Genomic DNA, 19030 nt, shown 5'->3' with positions numbered 1-19030 from the left:
TACACATGGAAGAATGGATGAAACTTGACAGTTTGCTCAAAAGTCATACGGTGCTGCTTTTATTTCAGTGAAGTTGCCATGTTTAAACAATCCATGTTGTGGAGATGTTGACAATAGGGACCCATAAAAAAAAGAGAACTCGGTGTGTGTATCTTAGACGAGTGCTGCGGAAAGATACCTTGTAGTTTTGAAGTCTCTCAGAGCTGCAGAGATGTATTCAGACAAACGCTTCTCCATTAACGCCACTCTAATCCAGGCACGACCCTGAGAGAAAGAATGAGAGAGAGAGAGAGAGAGAGAGAGAGACGCTCTTACCTGTCAACCACTGAAGCCTTTACAACTGACGTAACATCACAGTATCTGAGCCGGTGTTCTGTCTTAGTTGACCGCTTGTGACTGAATCATCCGAGATGGATAACAATACCAGATTTAAACAGGACAAGTCAAAACAGGACGAGTTTTTGTGTTTTTATAATTTGTGATAGCATGAGAGTGTTATTCTTTGGTGAAATATGACACCAAACCAATGTTGTTATTGTTAACTAAAACAAAAAACTAAAAATATTTCCCTTAATTAAAAAAAAATCTGATATAAAAAAGAAAACGCGTATAAATATTTATAAAACAAATACCCATAATACTGAAATTTTGCATTGGCAACTCTCTAAAATAAAATGAATTACTAAAAACAAAAAAATATCAAACTAAATCTGAAATGAATAGGAATTAAGCTAAATAAATAGTATATTAAAAAGTAATAAAAATAACAAGCACATCATAAAGTAACTTAAATGTAAACTACAATTAACATGAAACAAAAATTTAAATGAAAACTAAAATTGAAAATTGGAATTAGTTGAAGTGCTAAAATTACTAAAACTTTAATAAGTTAATAAAGCTAATATAAATATAAATGAATGCTAAATACACAAAAGAAAAATAATAAAATGACAAAGGCATGTAACAAAATTACAAAAACTTACTCTAAAAATATTTAAAACAAGGTAATTGAAAATAATAATAAATACTAAAATAACACTGCAACACAAACGTGTGTCCTGACCTTTGCTCTAGAGCTGCGGACGTTCTCCATGTTCTCGATGCTATGGATGCAGCTGTGCGGGACTTTACTACACGCCACATGTATGTAATCCCAGAAACTGCGTGGGCTCTCGTAGCCAAACCAGCTGACCTGACCTACAGAGGGAAAACACACACACAATGCAGTGTAAAAGCAGAGTGATTTCTCAGGATGCAAAACATTGTGTGTTAATATATGAGCTAGTGTTTGAAAGGGTTGATTTCGACAAGTGATGAACTCAACAGGGATTTTTAACTTTTAAAACCATTTCAGAAAACATACATTAACATGGAGTGATCAAATATTGCTGAACGTCTAAAATAATCGATGTGTGAGTGTGAGAGCTGTTTTGTCATGCTGTGAGATTCGTCTAAGCTCTTCTAACACAAAATGAGACAATAGGTGCTGTTTTTATACTTCATTACAGCAGCAGGAGTGTGTGTGTGTGTGTGTGTGTTTGTGTGTAGGTCTTTTAACAGCATGCATCACAGCATCACTATGCAATGATGTGTGAAGCTTCTGGCACAGCTCACTTCAACAGTTATTCTGAGTGTGTATGTCAGTTCATTTGTTGTCTAAGGCGCTGCCAATTGTATGTTGTTGTTGTTTTGTGATATATGCATAATATATTATAAAATAAATATATATATAAAAAAATTATACAATAACTATAAAAGTAAATGTTGTTTTGCTGTGCTCACACATGCTGAGTGTTTATTATCGAGTTAAGTTCAGTTTGCTAAAAATGTGCTGCTCAGATAAAGATACAATGCCGTTTACATTTCAAAGTGGAATTGGACAGGTTGTGTATCTTGTTCCTCACCTTTCAGTCTATGACTGAGAATATGTTCTAGAATGGAGACAAAGTTGTTGAACTCAGCAGATGTGTCGTCTATCGTCTCAAAACATGAGCGATCAATGAGGGTCTTCACTGAGAACCTGTGTACTCAAACACACACAATCATGGGCACAACAGAAAATTACACAATACAGTTTAAACTCATCCAAACATATCTAATTGCCAATACAGTAAAACACTGACAAACTTTAGACTTATAAATAATTAACATTATTATGCTACTTTCTGAGATTTGGCCATATTTTAATGCAACTCATAATGCATTAAATATCTTTTAATGATCGGTTATGTTATTATTTATTATTATTATTATTATTATTATATTATTTTTATTTATTTTAGTTTGAGTAATTTTCATATGTTATTGACACTTATTTATATTTAGCTTTATATTTATTTGCGTTTTAGTAATTTTATTTCAGTTAGTTGGCAAGGCAACATTTCTAGTTTTCATTTAAGTTTAAATTGACATTTTAGAATAATATTTATTTTTATTTAATTTCAACATTATTGTAATTAACAAAAAAGAATATTTTAACACCTTTAGTTTTAGTTAACAATAGCAACGCTGCTATTTGGACACAGTGACACACACACACACAAAATAAAACCCAGAAAAAAATAAAACTGTTAAATTATATTATATTATATTCAGTAAAACCCTAAAATAAAGCTTTTAAAAACCACTAAAAGTGCATTTGAGTCAAAGGAGAGGTTTTGTGTTTTGTGGAGCACCATTAGTGCCGTTTATTGTGGTCTCATCAAATGTAATTATGGCATAAATGACAGTCCTTTTCATTATATGCAGCTACTGTTCTTTTATGTGTCTCTTTGTGACTTCCAAATACCCAGCAGATAGGGATGTAATTCAATCAACTAACGATGAAATACTGATTTCACGATGCGATTTTCTCAAGATTGTTTTCTTTTTCTTTTCTTTTCTTTTTTTTTTTTTACAAAATTAGATTTCATACAAATTATAAAAGAAAAGATGTCCTTTTATTATTGCTTGAACAAAATGCTGATAATTTGAAACTGAAATATGACATTTTTAAATCCTATCATATGACCCCTTTAATATCTTAACCGATTTGAATCACCACATATTTGTATGAATTTTCAACTGGCTCGTGGTGCATCCTTTCATCCCTACCAGCAGCCTTCATGCAAATGTAATTTCAAAGATAATTTCACTTCTGATATTTCCTTTCTAAAACACACAGAGCAAATGTAGGGGGAAAAAAAGGAAAAAGTTTTAGTATAACTGTTAAGTATCATCATAAAAAAAAAAAAAAAAAATGCAGAGCAGCATGCCAAGGTTTTGCAAACACCTGAAAGCTTATGTGTGTATCCTGTGGAATGCTTAAATTCTCCTTCTTAAATTCTTATGACTAAAACTAAAACTATTACACATTTTTGGCATGTTAAATAAAGGACAAATAAAATAATTACAAACATAACAAAATTACTAAAATCTAATTGATTAAAATGAAAACTGATAATACAAATATAAAAGTTAATTCCAAATGTTACTATAACTGTATATAAATTATAGTAAAATAGCATTTACAGTAAGTGTGATAATTGTAAAACTTATGCAATGTAATAAAGTCACATGGCACCAATTATATTACTGCTTCTTGAAATGTTTATTGAAACAGTATTTTATGGCACAGAGAGAGATTTGAAAACACTTTAAATAACCAAACAAAATTGTCACACTGACAATGTTAAATTTGATACTCATAAAACCATCTGAAGGAGCCATCCTGTGACAACTCAAGCAGATTAAACCAGTCTGACATCTAAGTTGATATGGTCTCAAATTCTCTGGACTTCTTTGAAGTTTTATTTGAAGCCTTTTTAAGAGCATTGATCTAGATCAAATATTCAGATTACATCTTCATTCAAGACATTCTGACAACATGAACTTCCTTTCATAATTCTTAAAAAAATAATAATAATAAAGGACCTGCAGTGATTTATTTCAGTCCTGAACGAACTGTAGATCAGATATCACAGAACAAACATGAGAGGAAATGGATTTTGCTTATCTATTTCTCTGTTCTTTCTTCCTCAGACATACAGTAAAAATCACTTTATTTGACTGAGCTGTGAGCTTCAGTCTTATACTGTGATTGTACATGTGTGGACACGTCACACTCGAAGCCTTTTGATTGGCTGATTCCTGCTGTGCCCCCTCATGGACATTCATTTGTGTTCAGACTTACACTTTTCCTGCTTCAAATGTACCCTTTGTGGTGTTGCCTAATTAGACGGCTTGGCTCGGTGTTCATCTTCAGTTCTCTCTTCACAGCAGTTCAGTCAGTGTAGCTACTGTTTGAGTAAATGAATTATATTGGTTTGTTTGAACTCAGAGGGAGTGTCAGCCCCGTCAAAAAATTTGAACAGCTTAAGTCATTTGTGGATTAATGCGTTCAAATTGGTGAACGGTTTCAAAAAGATCCGGTTACATCGAATGATTCATTCACGAACCGGATTTGACAAACTGCTTTGTTTTGAACTCTCTCACAACAGACACAGAAGAGAAGACAATGCTGAATAAAGTTGTAGTTTTTGCTATTTTTGGACCAAAATGTATTTTCGATGCTTCAAAATATTCTAACTGACCCTCTGATGTCACATGGACTACTTTGAAGATGTTTTTCTTACCTTTCTGGACATGGACAGTATACCGTACACACAGCTTCAATGGAGGGACTGAGAGCTCTCAGACTAAATCTAAAATATCTTAAACTGTGTTCCGAAGATAAACGGACGTTTCATGGGTTTGGAACAACATGAAGGTGAGTTATTAATGACATAATTTAAATTTTTGTGTGAACGATCCCTTTAAGCTCTTCTTTCAAATCCTTTTTAAGTCTCAGTCATCAGACATCAGCTATAAGACACAAGCTTTCTAAATATAAAACAAACATCTAATGAAAAACTGCCATCAAATGTTGTAAAATATTAATATGTACTCTGTACTATGTACCTGTTTTTTTTTTTTTTACACCATTGCATTATGTTTTGTTTGTCCAAAGGTTTTTAAAATATTTTTAGATACTCTACTGTGCTTTTGTCTCTCTCTTTTTTTTTCTTTTTTTTTACATACCATAGAAAAAAACTTTTTTTTCATGCATTCTTTTCAGTACCTTGGAGCACAATGTATATGCCATGGTGCACGAATCATTCAGTAGATATCACCACTCTACTTTTTCTAAGGACTCCATCTAAATGACGTGATGCTCTAAAGACAGATCTCAGATCAGCGCTTCTGTGTGCGGTGCACGTACATTATCTCATCTCCCCTGTTCAAGCATCAGCAATTTACAAAAAAAAAAAACTACCTTGCTAAAAAAATAACTATGACATCATCCCACACGTTCCGCGCGCCGGAGGGCTACAGTGATGATGAATGTGTAATTATATTTTACCTGCAAACGGTGATCAGATTCCTCCTCTCTACAGCTCTGATACGCGCTAATACTTTTCTACGAGCCCCGTTGAACCCGAGATTTATCGATGCCATGATAGTCTTTTTCTGATACGCAGCTGTTTATTTCCTCACGTCTTTTTCTCTTCTGATGCTTTGGATCAGTCTCTGACTGACTCTCACTTGAGCCATAGAAATGGAATAAGCGGGTGGAATGACAATTAGCATTAAATGTATGTAGAAGGTGGGCGTGGTTTGGTTGGTTTTGAAAACATAATTATCTTAATTTAACTTTTTGTTTAATTTTTTTATTTAAATTTAGTAAAACATTGATCTTATATTTTTTTTGACATATTTTATCATCAACATTGCGTCTGAAGCAAAACACCATAGTCACATGCTCCCTGTTACTTTTCTCAGCGCTTTTGGGTTTAACCAATCACAGAGTATTAAGCGACGATTTATTAAATAGATTTGATAGATACTGATGAGGTAGATATCCATTTTCCTGATAAAAACCAATCCATATATGTAACAGATTTAATTGATTTCATCTACTGGTGTACAGGTGTTTCCAGTAAAACCAAAATACAGTGAGAGATTAAGTGGCTTTAGTGAAAGAATTGCCTTTCTGAGCCACCATGCTCCCCCTGCGGGATGATTATTCTTTGCCTCATAAAAAATAAAAATAAGATTTTGCCCAAAATCTTAGGATACATATTCGATAACTGAAAATTTGATATGGATATAAAGCTGTGTTAACGGCCAAAACACATTTTGTTCAGTGTTGAGTTATCCGTTGATTATAACAGATTATCATTGATTATAACAGAAGTTTGTTGGATCGCGATGAAGTGAGTTTAGTGACAGCTTTTAGTGACAGCTTTTAATAGGCTAATTATTAAAAGAGTTTGCAGATGTGATACTGATTTTAGGCTATACAGTTCAGTTAAAAATGTAATATTAAGTGACTTACACTGTTTTTGCTCTGCTTCGTCAACGATAATGAATTGATAAAAAATTCACCTTTATCTGTAGTGCAGTCTATCAGTCTTATAATGTAAGTGGATGGGGATCAAAGCTAAAACATACAAAAAAACAATAAACATACACAAACAAAACCCACAGCTGTTTATACATTGCTGATTGTGTCTGAGTAGCTTTACAGTATCAAAGGTCACAGCTGATCCGCTGCCAATCTCCATTAGACAGCGGTGCTTCCTTTATGAGTGAATCTGCCTTTTTGAACTAATAGATTCAATGAATGATTCAGTAACAAAGCGCCACCTACTGGCAATTTTAGTTTCATTTTTAAAGAATAATTTCCGTTTTTAAATAATTTGGTATTTCTGTATTCAAAACTTTATATTTAAACATTAAACTCATCCTCCTTAAACAGTGTAAATATACGTAAATGCCACTTTTGTGTTCTTCTGTGCCACCTCTGTAGTGCAAAGATGCATTTGGTTGATTTCATTTGATTGGTAACTTATTGTCCCTTATTGTTTCTAGTTGTTCCTGCTTATTTTTTTTTGTTTATTGTTTATCGTTTTCATTAATTTATTTTTAAAAGGTTTATAATACGAATTTATAATTTTGACATTAAAGGTTTGCAATGCAACATGTATAAAACACAGTAATTATGTTTTTTAATTATGGGTTTTATTGTTTTTGTATTATTGTACCAGGACACACGGCATCACATTATAGTGAGGGGTGTAACATTTCCGTCATATGAGGTATTCGGCCAATTACAACACACTGGAAAGCTGGCCAATCAGCGTACACCTCGCTTTTCAGAACGATGAGCTTTGTAAAAATAAACGAAAAGGCAGAAAGGCAGGGCAAAGAGGAACAACAATAATGTGCATTATGTGAAAAAAAAAAGTTTTTTTAACCTTAAACTGCATAAACACATTGCATTACACCAAATACACAAAATGATGTTGTTTTTATCAACGTCACATGACCCCTTTGTGGAGTCAAATATCATCTCTTAATTGGAAGGTTAATTTTTGTCATTGATCTCCTAATTTTGTTTAAATTGGGAGCGCAAGTGCTAATCTTTTATTAAAAACAAGAGGTCGTTCATTAATAATGCTTAAATGATCACAGATAACTACACAATGTGTATTTAATTTGGCCAGAATTACACAGGTAATTATCTGATAATGAATGTTTATGCCCCACATTATTAATGGACGTTGTTCACTGACCTGTAATGTGCCAAGAAAACATATGGTTAATATGAAACATTAAATCATTGTAATGTTATTATAGATTATGAAGGCTTTTACAATTAAATACATCTGAAATTTTATCTAAAATAACACCTCTCCCTTGAAACTAGAGTCCCTCTAGTGAATTTTGGTCATTTCCACCACTGGTTATAATGTTGCCATGAGAAATACCAATTAATGGTAATATTAAGGATTTTGTCAGATTCTTGACAAGTGGAATTTACTACAGCTCACTAGGTGGCCCCAAGGTACTAGCTCAGAGAGAAAAGAAAGAAAAAACAATATTTCACAGCTGTGATCAAATAAATATATGAAAAATAAACTGAAAATACTTTTAGGCTGTTTTTTTGTTCTATAAAATTATTTAATACTTGTGTTGTTATCAGCATTTGTAAGGTTTGTGTAAGAGCAATTTCATCTCAAATAGTGTTATATTAGTGGCTCCCAGGTGTATATTAGTGGCCCCTTGGCACTGCACATATTAGGAGTCTCACTGATCTTACACACAATTCAGGTCATGGAGCCTCTAATAATGAGACGATGAGTTGAATTAGATGTGTTAGAGGAGGAAGGCATCTCAGTGTGCCGTGTCTCAGAGCTGCCAGAAGCAGGATTTGAGAATTACTGTGGTAGAGGAAAAAAGGAAACAGTGAGCCATTAAGCTTTTTCAGGCATTTTTCTGCGAGCATATGCAGGTTTCAGACAAAACCAAAGACAAAGTGTTTGAGTGCTGTCACACACTAAACAAATCGCCTAGTAGTCAAACAATCCAATCCGAAACAAACCTAACATTAACAAATAAGATTAAATAAATCAAGTCCTATCAGACTAACTGCTAATAGAATAGTATCAATAAAAACTGAACTGTATAATATTTAATCTTAAAGTTATATGAGACTTAGCATGGATTCTGATGATCAGAATTCTGGTTTCGCCCCCTGGAGGTGTTTTGGAGGATCTGCAGGTGTTATAAAGCTGACAGTAGAACAAAACTACTTTGAACACCTTTGAAATAGTGAACAACAAAAAGAAGAATACATGGAAAAAGAAGGGAGTGGGGAAATAAGGGACATAATAAAACGCTCAAATTAATAATAAAAAAAATCCCTCCAACTGACAAAACTGCTGTTCTGCTCCTTGAAATGTGTTTTAGAGGAAATGCAACTTTATTGTTGCTGTTATGTTTAAGCAATTACAAAGAAGAAGAAATTAAAATAAAAGAAACACAATTTGGTTGTTTTGGGATAGGCTCCATTTGATAAAGCTAGTGTAAATAACAATATTCACATTGTACATGCTAACAATGCAGAGTTTGGACACTTAGGAATAAAGTCGGAACTGTGCATTCCGCAATTCTAAGAAAGAACTTCCATAAGATCACAATTACAAGAAAAAAAGCTAACTCACAATTAATTAGGTACCCAAACTTTAATATAAATCCATTTTAAAATATATTTATTTATTAATGGTTGCAACAATTCCCCATAATTATAATTCATAAATTTAATAACCTATGCATTATTCTTAAATGTGGAAAAGCATAACATTCATAGTAATAATAAATTAGATGATATAAGTACAAACATTTTGACAGGTGTAGCTAAACCAAAGTCATTGTATCATTACTTGGTGTAAAACTGTGCTGTGCAGAATGATTCATTCTTATAGCATGAAACATGTTTACAGTTATGCTGTCCCATTTGAAAGCTCAAGCATGGAGGGTCAAAGGTCATAGCTCCATATTGTCACCTTTGTGTATTCAGAGCTGCCTCTGAAGATGCTGCTAAATGTTGAAGTTCTTATAGCAGAAGAGTTTTTTGACTTTCTGAACTCACTAAACTGTTCTTCACCTCTGTGAGTATACTTGCTTGCCCAGTTTCCACTCCTACTGAGCACAAACGTTATGTCATACTGAAAGTCCATGCATTGCTTCTGCCTATAGAGTTCAGTTCAACATCTTTTTTTTAAATTGACTTTAATGCCTAAAATAGCAACTTGGCCTATTCTCATTGCAATCAGCATGTTCCTATATGCGTTAAGTTTATCCACATCCCCTCTTTTAGCCACATATTGCATCCCCCACCACTTTCGCTCTCTAGCTGTGTTTTAAGACCTTTTACCTAGATTTCATAATAGTTGAAAAAAAATGGTTGCATGATTATGCTGCCTTCTCTAACTCCATATTTTTATTGTAATTTATTGCATATTATAAGGCAGCGCTGCAAGAATCATTCACATGATTCATTCGATATTGCAGTTTATTTACAGCAATCTATTTAATCAATTCAAACTAACTGTAACGCTCAGTAGGGTTATTTGTTTGTGATATGTATTCTTTATTACAGTACATGCTGCATGGTCTCTGCTTGACTGGTTTAGCTGACCAATGAGTTGGTTTACCACTTTGACCAGCTAAAAGGTTCCCAAAGCCTCTGTCTCCCAAATCAGACTAGTTTAACTAGCCAAAGATTTTAAGCTTTGTAAAAAAAAAACACACATAACATCATTTTTATTCAGTTCCGTGCTGCTGTCAGAAGAAGTGCCATTAGCAGTAAGTGTCTAGTAGTGGATACTGAGAAAGAGAGGAGTCAACTCCTGAGAGTGGTTTGAGGTTTTTTAGCCTTTCTTCCTGCTGCACTCAAAGAGGTTATATCAGAGGAAGTGAGATCCAGTCACTTGCTGTCTCGGTAGCTGATCAGAACAGGTTCTATACCTTAAAACATCCTTTAGCATCATGGCAGGATTGTTCAGGATCTGGATGCTTAAGGTCCTTCTCTTAGGACTGATAGATCCATCTCAGGCCTCCCTGCGTCCTCGCGTGTCGTTCTCTCAGGGTAAGTCAAGCTCGGATTGATAGACGATAACGAGAAATATTTTACTTATAGTAATTGTTGCTGATATCAGTCATTTGTAACCACATTTCTGACCGAATGTGTTTCTGATATAATCAATTGAGAAATAAATAGTTATAATGGAGTAGTTTGGACTTCTGACTTCTGGACAAATACTAAAAATAAGCTAAACTATAATTGTGTATGTTTTACACATAAATCTCAAGCAAAACCTTTGCATTTGATTCACAGTAAATTGAAACTAATTTCATAAATATGAGAGAGTGAAGAATCTAAGCATGTTCAGCTGAGCGAAGAGCACAGTCATGTTGGGCAAGCACACACTGTGTAACTTGTGAGTTGTGGTTTTCTTTGTTATTACCCATTACTGTTGTTCAGCAAATTTGTGATGGTCTAAATGTTGCACGCTTGAAACCACTGCTGACCGATTTTCCCCACAACACACTCACAGGCCTGCTGCTGCAGAGAAGTGTATGACTAGTTTCTGCTGATATCAGACATCAGTGACGTCAATTAGGAAAGGAAAAACACACATACACAAAACAAAACCTTTTTATATGATTAAATATCATGAAATTTCATGATTATTTTGACACTGTGAGGGGTATTATATTTAAATATGACTAGCATATGTGTATTTATATGAACAGTATTATTTATTCTGATATACACTACCGTTTAAAAGTTTAGAATCATTATTTTATTATTTGTGTTTAAGAAATTAATGCTTCTATTCAGCAGGGATGCATTAATTTGATTAATTTGTTTCAAATAAATTCTGTTCTCTTGAAGTTTCTATTATATAGCAAATTCCGAAAAGACATTTACACGAGAATTGAAATGCGAGAAGCAATATTAGAATGAGGATCATGTGACACTAATGTAATTCAGCTTTGCCGGGACAGAAATAAATTGGATTTTGAAATATATTAAAATATATATAAAAATACTGTTTTCTACTGTATCAAGCAGCCTCCGTGAGCAGAAAAGGCCTCCTTTGAAAAAAATTAAATAAAACCTCCCCCAACCGTTTGAATGGTACTGTACTTATATATAACTTGCACATTTGATGTTCGCTTGATCTGAGGCTTGCACATATTTCTGTTTGTCTGTATATGCAGTATTGTTAAACCTCGGCCACGCTTATTTCCTCAGAACAAAAAGAGGAAAAGAGTGTCAGTGTTGTGGTTTCCTTTCTAAGTGTGAATGTAAATACTGTTTAAAGGACAAAAGCAAATAAAGATCCTTTTGTGTAAAATATATGTGCCAGTTTCTCGTAAACGTGATCTTATACTGGAGGGATCAAGGTTTAACTGTTTTTTTTTTCTTCCACAGGAAGTTCAGAGCGTCTCTTGGGCATGTACCGCAGCTCCACTGTGAAGAACACCAGCTCTCTGCTGCTCAGCACTGATGCCGACACACTGTTTGTTGGTGCTCAAGATGCTCTGATCTCCCTGGATGTCAGTCAACCTGATAGTATTACACTCAAAGACAAGGTGAGAAAGATTTTCTAAGCCTTCAGGAATATTGTGCTATATATTTCAGTTTAGAAAATTGATTCTCTAAAATTCTGTTATGAAGATCACCCTAGACTTGGAGGGAATATTACAACAGAATAATTGCAGTTAATTTCTTTTACATTTTTACAGTTGGAATGGACAGCATCTCCACAAAATATGAAGACATGTACAGTGGCCTCAAAGACGGTACGTACAATTGCTAACATTATACTGGAGCTTTATATATTAATATACATAACTGATCATAATAAGAAATGTTTTTTAAGCACCAAATCAGCATATTAAAATTATATGACGCTGAAAACTGGATTAATGATGCCGATAATTCAGCTTTGCATCACAGGATAAATAACACCTAAAAATATGTTCAAAAGAAATATTATTTCAGTGTGTTTGATTTAAAAAAAAAATTCAAATATAATTAATATGACCAAAACATTGATGAATATATATGTAGAGCCCTAACAAAAAACAACAACAACAACAACAACAACAAAAAAACACTGAATTGAAATGACATTTAATTCAGAAATCAAAAAACTTTTCATCATGGAAAAGGTACATTTTTTTTGCATGCATTGAATACTTTTTCTGTAATCATGTGAGTCACCTTGTGATGGCCAATAACTTGCTTGCAGATTTTTACAAGCTTAATATTTATTATAACATACCTCTTATTTTTGAGCCTTATGCTTGCTCATAACAGGATTGTGGCAACTACATTAGTATTCTGCAGTTTTTCAACTCTACACACCTTTATGTCTGCGGGACAAATGCATATAGACCACAAGCCATCATCATTGTAAGTTCAAAAACATAAATTGCATAGATCTAAAGATGGGCATTGAATGGATTGCTCTCTGCTCTAACAGACTGGACATCTCTGTTTTAGCCAGCAAGTTCTCTGAACGCCAGCAGAGACACAAAGGACGCCAAAAACTGCTGTCCCTCCAGCTCCACCCAGAGGAACACAGCCACTATTGTTGGTAAGAGGGCAGGAACACAGTTTGGAATGACCTCAAAGGTAGTCTCCTCTTATCTACTGCTCTTACACATTTAACTCTGACTTCTCTTCTTACAGATGAAGAGCTGTATACAGCAGCCAAAGTGGGCTTTTTTGGGGTAAAAGTAATTTCTCGCTGTCACAGCAGAGGAACACGCATCAACTTGGAGCTTGCAAATGTACCGAAACTGCTACAGGGTTTGTATATTTTGTCCCAGAAAATAATGCTACCATGATGCTCTGAAAACCTATTCTAATATACAGTATACATGTTCGATCTTGACGGCCTAGTGGTTATATGGCCCAGTAACATGACTGAAAAAGGAGTTGCTACTGTAACCTTGAGTGAAGCATTTTCACACTTTGTTTTTGTTTGTATGTTTTTCTCTTAGATCCTGAATTCATAAGTTCAGCACATGTCGCTAGTGAAAGAAAGATCCTGCTGTTCTTTACTGAGCTTGGGGACTTGACTGGAGACTTACTGCTGAACTCTTTTATTGTGTCTCGTGTGGCACAGGTCTGCACGGTGAGGCTTCATTTTTCTCCTATTCTGAGTCAGAAAAAAAGACCATTAACATAAATTACAAAGATTATTTTAGATTATTTGTCAGCAAAAACTGCAAGAGCTAAAAACACTGAAGTGAACTTTGTGTTCTGTTTAAAATATATTACAGCAGTTATGGTTGCAAAATAACCTGTATAGATTTATGTTCTCCTATTGATTTTTAACATGCAAATTTGATTGATTTGATTCTGCTTAATGCAATCTTAATGGATTGTTTGATGCAATTAAAACAATAAAATAAAAACTTTTCAAACTATGTCGAACATGTTTGATATCTTGAGCCGATTTCAGAATAGATAAGGTTTTGATTTGTCACCCTTTTCTTGGAAAAAGTATTTTTTATCACCAACTATGTGTCAGTGATGGTAGTACACTTTAACAGCAGATGGTATTTTTAAATGTTAAGCATTTGAAATACAATATGACTGCTTTTAGACTTTTAAAAAAATTAATATGAACCATACAGTATATTGCAAAAAGAGGGACAGATATTGTTACTCTAGTCACTCAAGAATCTCCATTGACCCCTAGCAAAATTGTATACACAACAATATACAAAACTCTCTATATATAAATATTTTAAGATCTAAAAACCTTTTTTTTTTTTTTTTTTTTATGTTTTTGCATAAGGCATTTTAAAAAACATAAGTATATAAAATATGTTTTTTACTCTCATCTGGGTCAAAAAAGACCCGAACAGCACATAACGAAAGCATATGTGCCTGTCTAGTTTTAAAAGGCTCATCAAAATGACTTTTTTTTAATGAAATTATTTTCGCACCAGGATGACAATGGAGGAAGTCTTACCTTACAAAAGCGCTGGGCATCCTTTGCTAAGGCTCAGCTGGTCTGCCAACAAGGGGAAGATCTCCAGTTCAACAAGCTGCAGGATATTGTCAAGCTTCCCCCAACGGACGATGAGTCTCCAGACAACACTCTTTTCTATGGGGTCTTTACTTCACAATGGTGCCAATTTTTTATTAAACCTATAGTTCTGTAAGTTCATACGGCATCTGTGTAAATGTTTTCTTCCCATCCCTCTCTCTCTCTTAGGGCAGTTTCGTCTGGTCTGTCAGCAGTCTGTGCTTTCAGTCTAACAGATATTAAAGCAGCTTTCTCAGGTGATTACAAGACATTCGATTTGAATGGAAACCACTGGACACGCCAACCAAATGTAGACGGTAAACTCGGCAAGGTAAGAGAAGCAATAGTATTCAACACTAACTAGCAGCAAATAATTAATATAATTAATATCTTTGCAATTGCACTTGGTGCCAGAGATCATACACTACACCATTAAAGTCAACTCCTGTTTACACTTCTCAGGAAATCCACTGCCAGTGGTTAAATTATAGCAACAAATTAAATTAAACTAGGACCAGAGAATATATTTTAACATTCAGACATTGACACACAGCAGCTTTAACCCTTGTGTAACCAGATTTATATAATGTCTTCTCAGTGTGGATTATTCAGTGACAATGACCGCATGTTAAACATTGTAAAAAAGAGCTTCCTGACTGAAAAAGCTGTACGTCCTGTTGGGAAGAAACTGATTTTGTCCAGCACAGAAGAGCGGTATAGCCGTCTAGCTGTTCAGAGAACTCAAGCTGCAAATGGACACAACTACACCATCCTTTACCTGCTCACCGGTACACACATACATTTAGATACATTTTCATTTCATTATTTCTCCTGTTTATTTGTGTGTGGCCTGTGGTCCATTTCTATTTTTTTTTTCAGAATCCGGCTTTCTTCATAAAGTCGTCTTGCTGGTGAAAGGTCCTCATATCATCGAGGAAATTCAGATTTTTAAGGCCCCACAGACTGTGAAAAACATCCTCCTCTCTACAAGCAAGGTATTTTTTTGTCTTTGTTTGTCTTCTTTTTTACTCAAACAGTGGTACATTTTTAAACACTAACCTAGTGAGCTATTTCATCTTTAAAGTCGGCCTAAAATGGGAATTCACCCTATATTTATATGTATGTATGGCCAAAAAAGTGTTTTGCTCAAAACTATAATGTCTTATGATGTACATAGACAAGGTATTGGGGGTGGGTCCATAATTGATTTGATGTATGATCAGGTTTCATGTAATGGTTTTTGTAAACTTCCAGGGTGTGTTGTTCATTGGCTCTTCTGATGGCGTCTTCAGTGTGCCGGTCTCAAACTGCTCAGCTTATCCCACCTGTGCAGAGTGTGTGTTGGCCCGTGACCCTTTCTGTGGATGGGACTCAGAGACCAGAGCGTGTGCTACTGTGTCCGGACTTGGGTCTAATCTGTGAGTTTTCTGTTGTGCACCAATGTCTGAAATTAAAGTTAAGATCTTGTGCAGTCATACTCATAACTAAATGGGCCACTTAAAAAATACCCACTTAAAAAGCAAAGGTCAATCTAACCCAGTGTTATTTTTGTATTATTTATATACAATTATAGTATTTTGCATATTTTGAATTAGCTTTTATTTTTATATTTTAATTAAGCTTTAGTAATTAGATTTTATTTGGATTATTTAGCATTTTCTTTCCGTTTATTTATATTTTTCCTTGCTTTAATGTATTCTTAGTTTAGTTTTAGACATTTTAGTAACTTATTTTTAGTTTTTCATTGACGTTTTTTTTTTTTCATCTAATATTTGTATCTTATTTTATTTTATTAAAGCTTTTTTCAATTAACCCAAAAACATAGTTACATTTTAGTATTATCATTAACCACACTGGTCTGACTGAGAGGAAAAGTGGCACTTTTATTTTATATTTTTAGTAGAGGTGCTTTCGTCTGAAATGTCAGATACCTCACTATTATGCATATCTTTTTTGTGTCTCAAACACAGACGGCAGGACGTGGAAAGTGGAAATGTCAATGAACAGTGCACAGAGTTCAAAAATACTGCTGCTACAGGTAAAAACATCTTCTGTGTCCCACAGGACTTGAATTTTAATGTCATAAACAACCTCAGAGTGTTTTTTGAAACTACATGGTGTTTATTTGTGAAGGTGCCCGATTTTTAATTCATGATCACCAATAAACAGTGGAAGTTTCTTGTTTAATGTAAAAATCTAGTGTGATATTTTTCGCATTCAGGCAGCTTATAGGAATAGTTTAAAAAAAATAAAAAAACATTTTTGCTTAAATTTACTAACCCTCAGGCAATCCAAGATGTAGAGGTGTTTGTTTCTTCATTGGAAAAGATTTGGGAAAATGGCATTACATCACTTGCTCACCAAACGGATCCTCTGGAGTGAATGGGTGCCGTTACTATGGATTATGGGCTGGTCAAAGCTTTACAAAACGTTAACAGATGAACTGGATTACTTGTAGATTATTGAGATGTTTTCATCAGCTGTTTGGACTCATTCTGACGGCACCCATTCACCACAGAGGATCCTTTGGTGAGCAAGTGATGTAATGCTAAATTTCTCAAAATCTGTTCAGATGAAGAAACCAACTCCTCTACAGTACATTTTCAGCAAGTTTGAATTTGAATTGAATTATTTGATTAAACTGATATCTTTGTCTTTCTCCAGAGACACGGGTTGCACAGTTTAATGAGGTTGTGGTTCTACCATGTCAGTCTCGGTCCAGATTGGCGGAGGTGACTTGGAGGTTTTCAAACAACAGCATTGTTCCCCAGTGTTCAACACTTTTCCCGTACATGCAGTGGGCAGATGGCAGTCTTGTCTTCCCCGTCACTCCAGAGACCGTGAACACCTACCGCTGCGTGTCAGAGGAACTGGGCTTCAAGCAAATCATCACCTCCTTCACTGTAACTTTACCTGTCATGCCTCGTTCTTTCCCTTCTCCATCACACCAGCAACCTGAGGTCACCCTGGACTCCGGTCAAGGCATGGAAATAGAGCCCGTCCCTGAGGACTACACAACGCTTGAGCTTGATGAATCAGAACCTACAAAAATTGAAAAGACGGATGCATTTACGACATCAGACAGGAGCGGTGAGAAAAAAACTAGGTCTAGTCATCAGTTTACTATGAACATGAACACAGCTGTGAAAGACACTGTTTGCATTGCACAGGAGAGTTACTACACTGAAATGGTTGCTTTTTGCCTCTTGTTTGTCATTTGTCTCTTTGTATTCATTGCTTTTGTGGTCCTTTGGAGGAACAGCATGAGGTGCAACAAAACCACCCCTCAGAAACAATCTAAAGACACTGAATCAGACAATATCTGGCAAACAGAACTGGAAAAAAAAAATACTGAGCCCTAAAACCAGCAGTATTTATACTGGAAGATTAAACATACTAAAGAATGATTCTTGAACCTTATTAAGTTAGGAAAATAACAACTTTTCCACTATGAAATAAATCTGAGTTGATTGCTGGAATGTTACCAATACATTTTAATACCAATGTTTATAATAATTTGATTTCATTAATAGTTTATGATTTTAGGTAATAATGCTTGTTTTGTTAAAACCATTGGTTAGTCAACGCTGAAATACAAATTAAGATATTTGTAGGATTTTAGGGTAAGACTCTGCATCATGAAAACAATCATCTCGTTTGCAAAGAAATACCTAATAGTACATAAATTGATTACACCTAATAAAAAAATAAAAAAGTATTTTAAAAAATTTCAAAGGGGTGGAACAGGTGAGAATCAGGATTAGGCATAAAACATATTGTCTTGTGAATCATTCATACATGTGCAAATTGTCTGAAAATTGAACAAATAATTGTAACGTTACATGCATGGCTCAGAGGAAGATACTTTAATAAACCTCTAATTGGGTTTAATCAAATTAATGAAGGACTTCATAGAAAAGTATCACTTTATTGACAATTGTATGTAGAAAAATATAACCATTATGTAAAGAAACATTTAAATAAGTTCAATGAACATTTACTCTCCTCACTTGAACAAATGGTGCAACACAAGTGAAACTTCGACACACTGCATTACACTACACACTACACAGCCCCGCAAGGCAAACTAAACCGTGCACGGGCAAGGAATCACTTTAAACAGCTAACATATCAATCATTCTGTAATTTGTGTTCTGTGATTAATTAATAATTCTGTTAATTAATTTCTGTAAATCATTCTACATCTTTAATTATTGCCTTTCACAAGTATTATGTAAATACATAGGCATATATCTATTATTTATACAGTTCTATATAGAGTAAAAATCCACAGATCTATAGATAAATCAATGTACTGCTCCAAATTATTTATTGCTATGTCTTGCTAAATGTATTTAAATGTTTTGTTCTCATGTCAGATGTGTATGTATGCATGCATGTTTGTATGTACCAGGAGCACCTTAAAAAAAAGAAGAAAAAAATTATTATTGTGTTTTTGTGCACACCTAGTGAATAAATCTAATTCTGATTCTGATTCTGATATATCATTAGAAAAACAGTCCTAACATTTCAACATGTGGAACTGAGAATATTTCACCAATGCATACCTTTGTTTCTTCAAAGAATTGTCCACTTGGATATTATTA

General features: G+C 34.2%; 2 protein-coding genes across 3 annotated transcripts in view; one reads left to right on the top strand and one right to left on the bottom strand.

Moving 5' to 3' along the window:
* LOC113059885 (RUN domain-containing protein 3B-like) overlaps positions 1-5615 on the bottom strand; it is a 15860-nt gene extending 10245 nt beyond the window's left edge. Inside the window, exons 1-4 of the mRNA XM_026228544.1 lie at positions 5381-5615; positions 1905-2020; positions 1064-1197; positions 179-264 (exon numbers count right to left, since the gene is read on the bottom strand). Coding sequence (XP_026084329.1) covers positions 179-264; positions 1064-1197; positions 1905-2020; positions 5381-5475 — 431 coding nt within the window. The 5' untranslated portion in view covers positions 5476-5615. The remainder of the gene's footprint in view (positions 1-178; positions 265-1063; positions 1198-1904; positions 2021-5380) is intronic.
* LOC113059884 (semaphorin-4A-like) lies at positions 4712-19030 on the top strand. Of its 2 annotated transcripts, none has more exons than XM_026228543.1 (14): positions 4712-4747; positions 11807-11967; positions 12121-12177; positions 12698-12793; positions 12884-12977; positions 13073-13192; positions 13387-13520; positions 14344-14525; positions 14613-14754; positions 15022-15211; positions 15303-15418; positions 15678-15841; positions 16394-16461; positions 17088-19030. In XM_026228543.1, the coding sequence occupies exons 1-14, from the start codon at positions 4726-4728 to the stop codon at positions 17783-17785; spliced, it is 2244 nt and encodes a 747-aa protein (XP_026084328.1). In that variant the 5' UTR covers positions 4712-4725; the 3' UTR covers positions 17786-19030. The 2 variants fall into 2 exon arrangements, with proteins under 2 accessions (XP_026084328.1, XP_026084327.1); XM_026228542.1 differs by lacking the exon at positions 4712-4747 and adding an exon at positions 10314-10453.

The sequence above is a fragment of the Carassius auratus genome, chromosome 41 (assembly GCF_003368295.1).
Source record: "Carassius auratus strain Wakin chromosome 41, ASM336829v1, whole genome shotgun sequence".
Taxonomy (NCBI): domain Eukaryota; kingdom Metazoa; phylum Chordata; class Actinopteri; order Cypriniformes; family Cyprinidae; genus Carassius; species Carassius auratus.
Note: the sequence above shows the minus strand (reverse complement) of the source record. Positions and strands in the feature narration are given on the sequence as shown.

Bases quoted from the DNA above. Each gene is read 5' to 3' on its own strand.
- LOC113059884 (XM_026228542.1), top strand. From the start codon at position 10,354: ATGGCAGGATTGTTCAGGATCTGGATGCTTAAGGTCCTTCTCTTAGGA. The intron at 11,968-12,120 runs GTGAGAAAGATT...ACATTTTTACAG, and splicing joins GTATTACACTCAAAGACAAG to TTGGAATGGACAGCATCTCC. The intron at 15,419-15,677 runs GTATTTTTTTGT...GTAAACTTCCAG, and splicing joins TCCTCCTCTCTACAAGCAAG to GGTGTGTTGTTCATTGGCTC.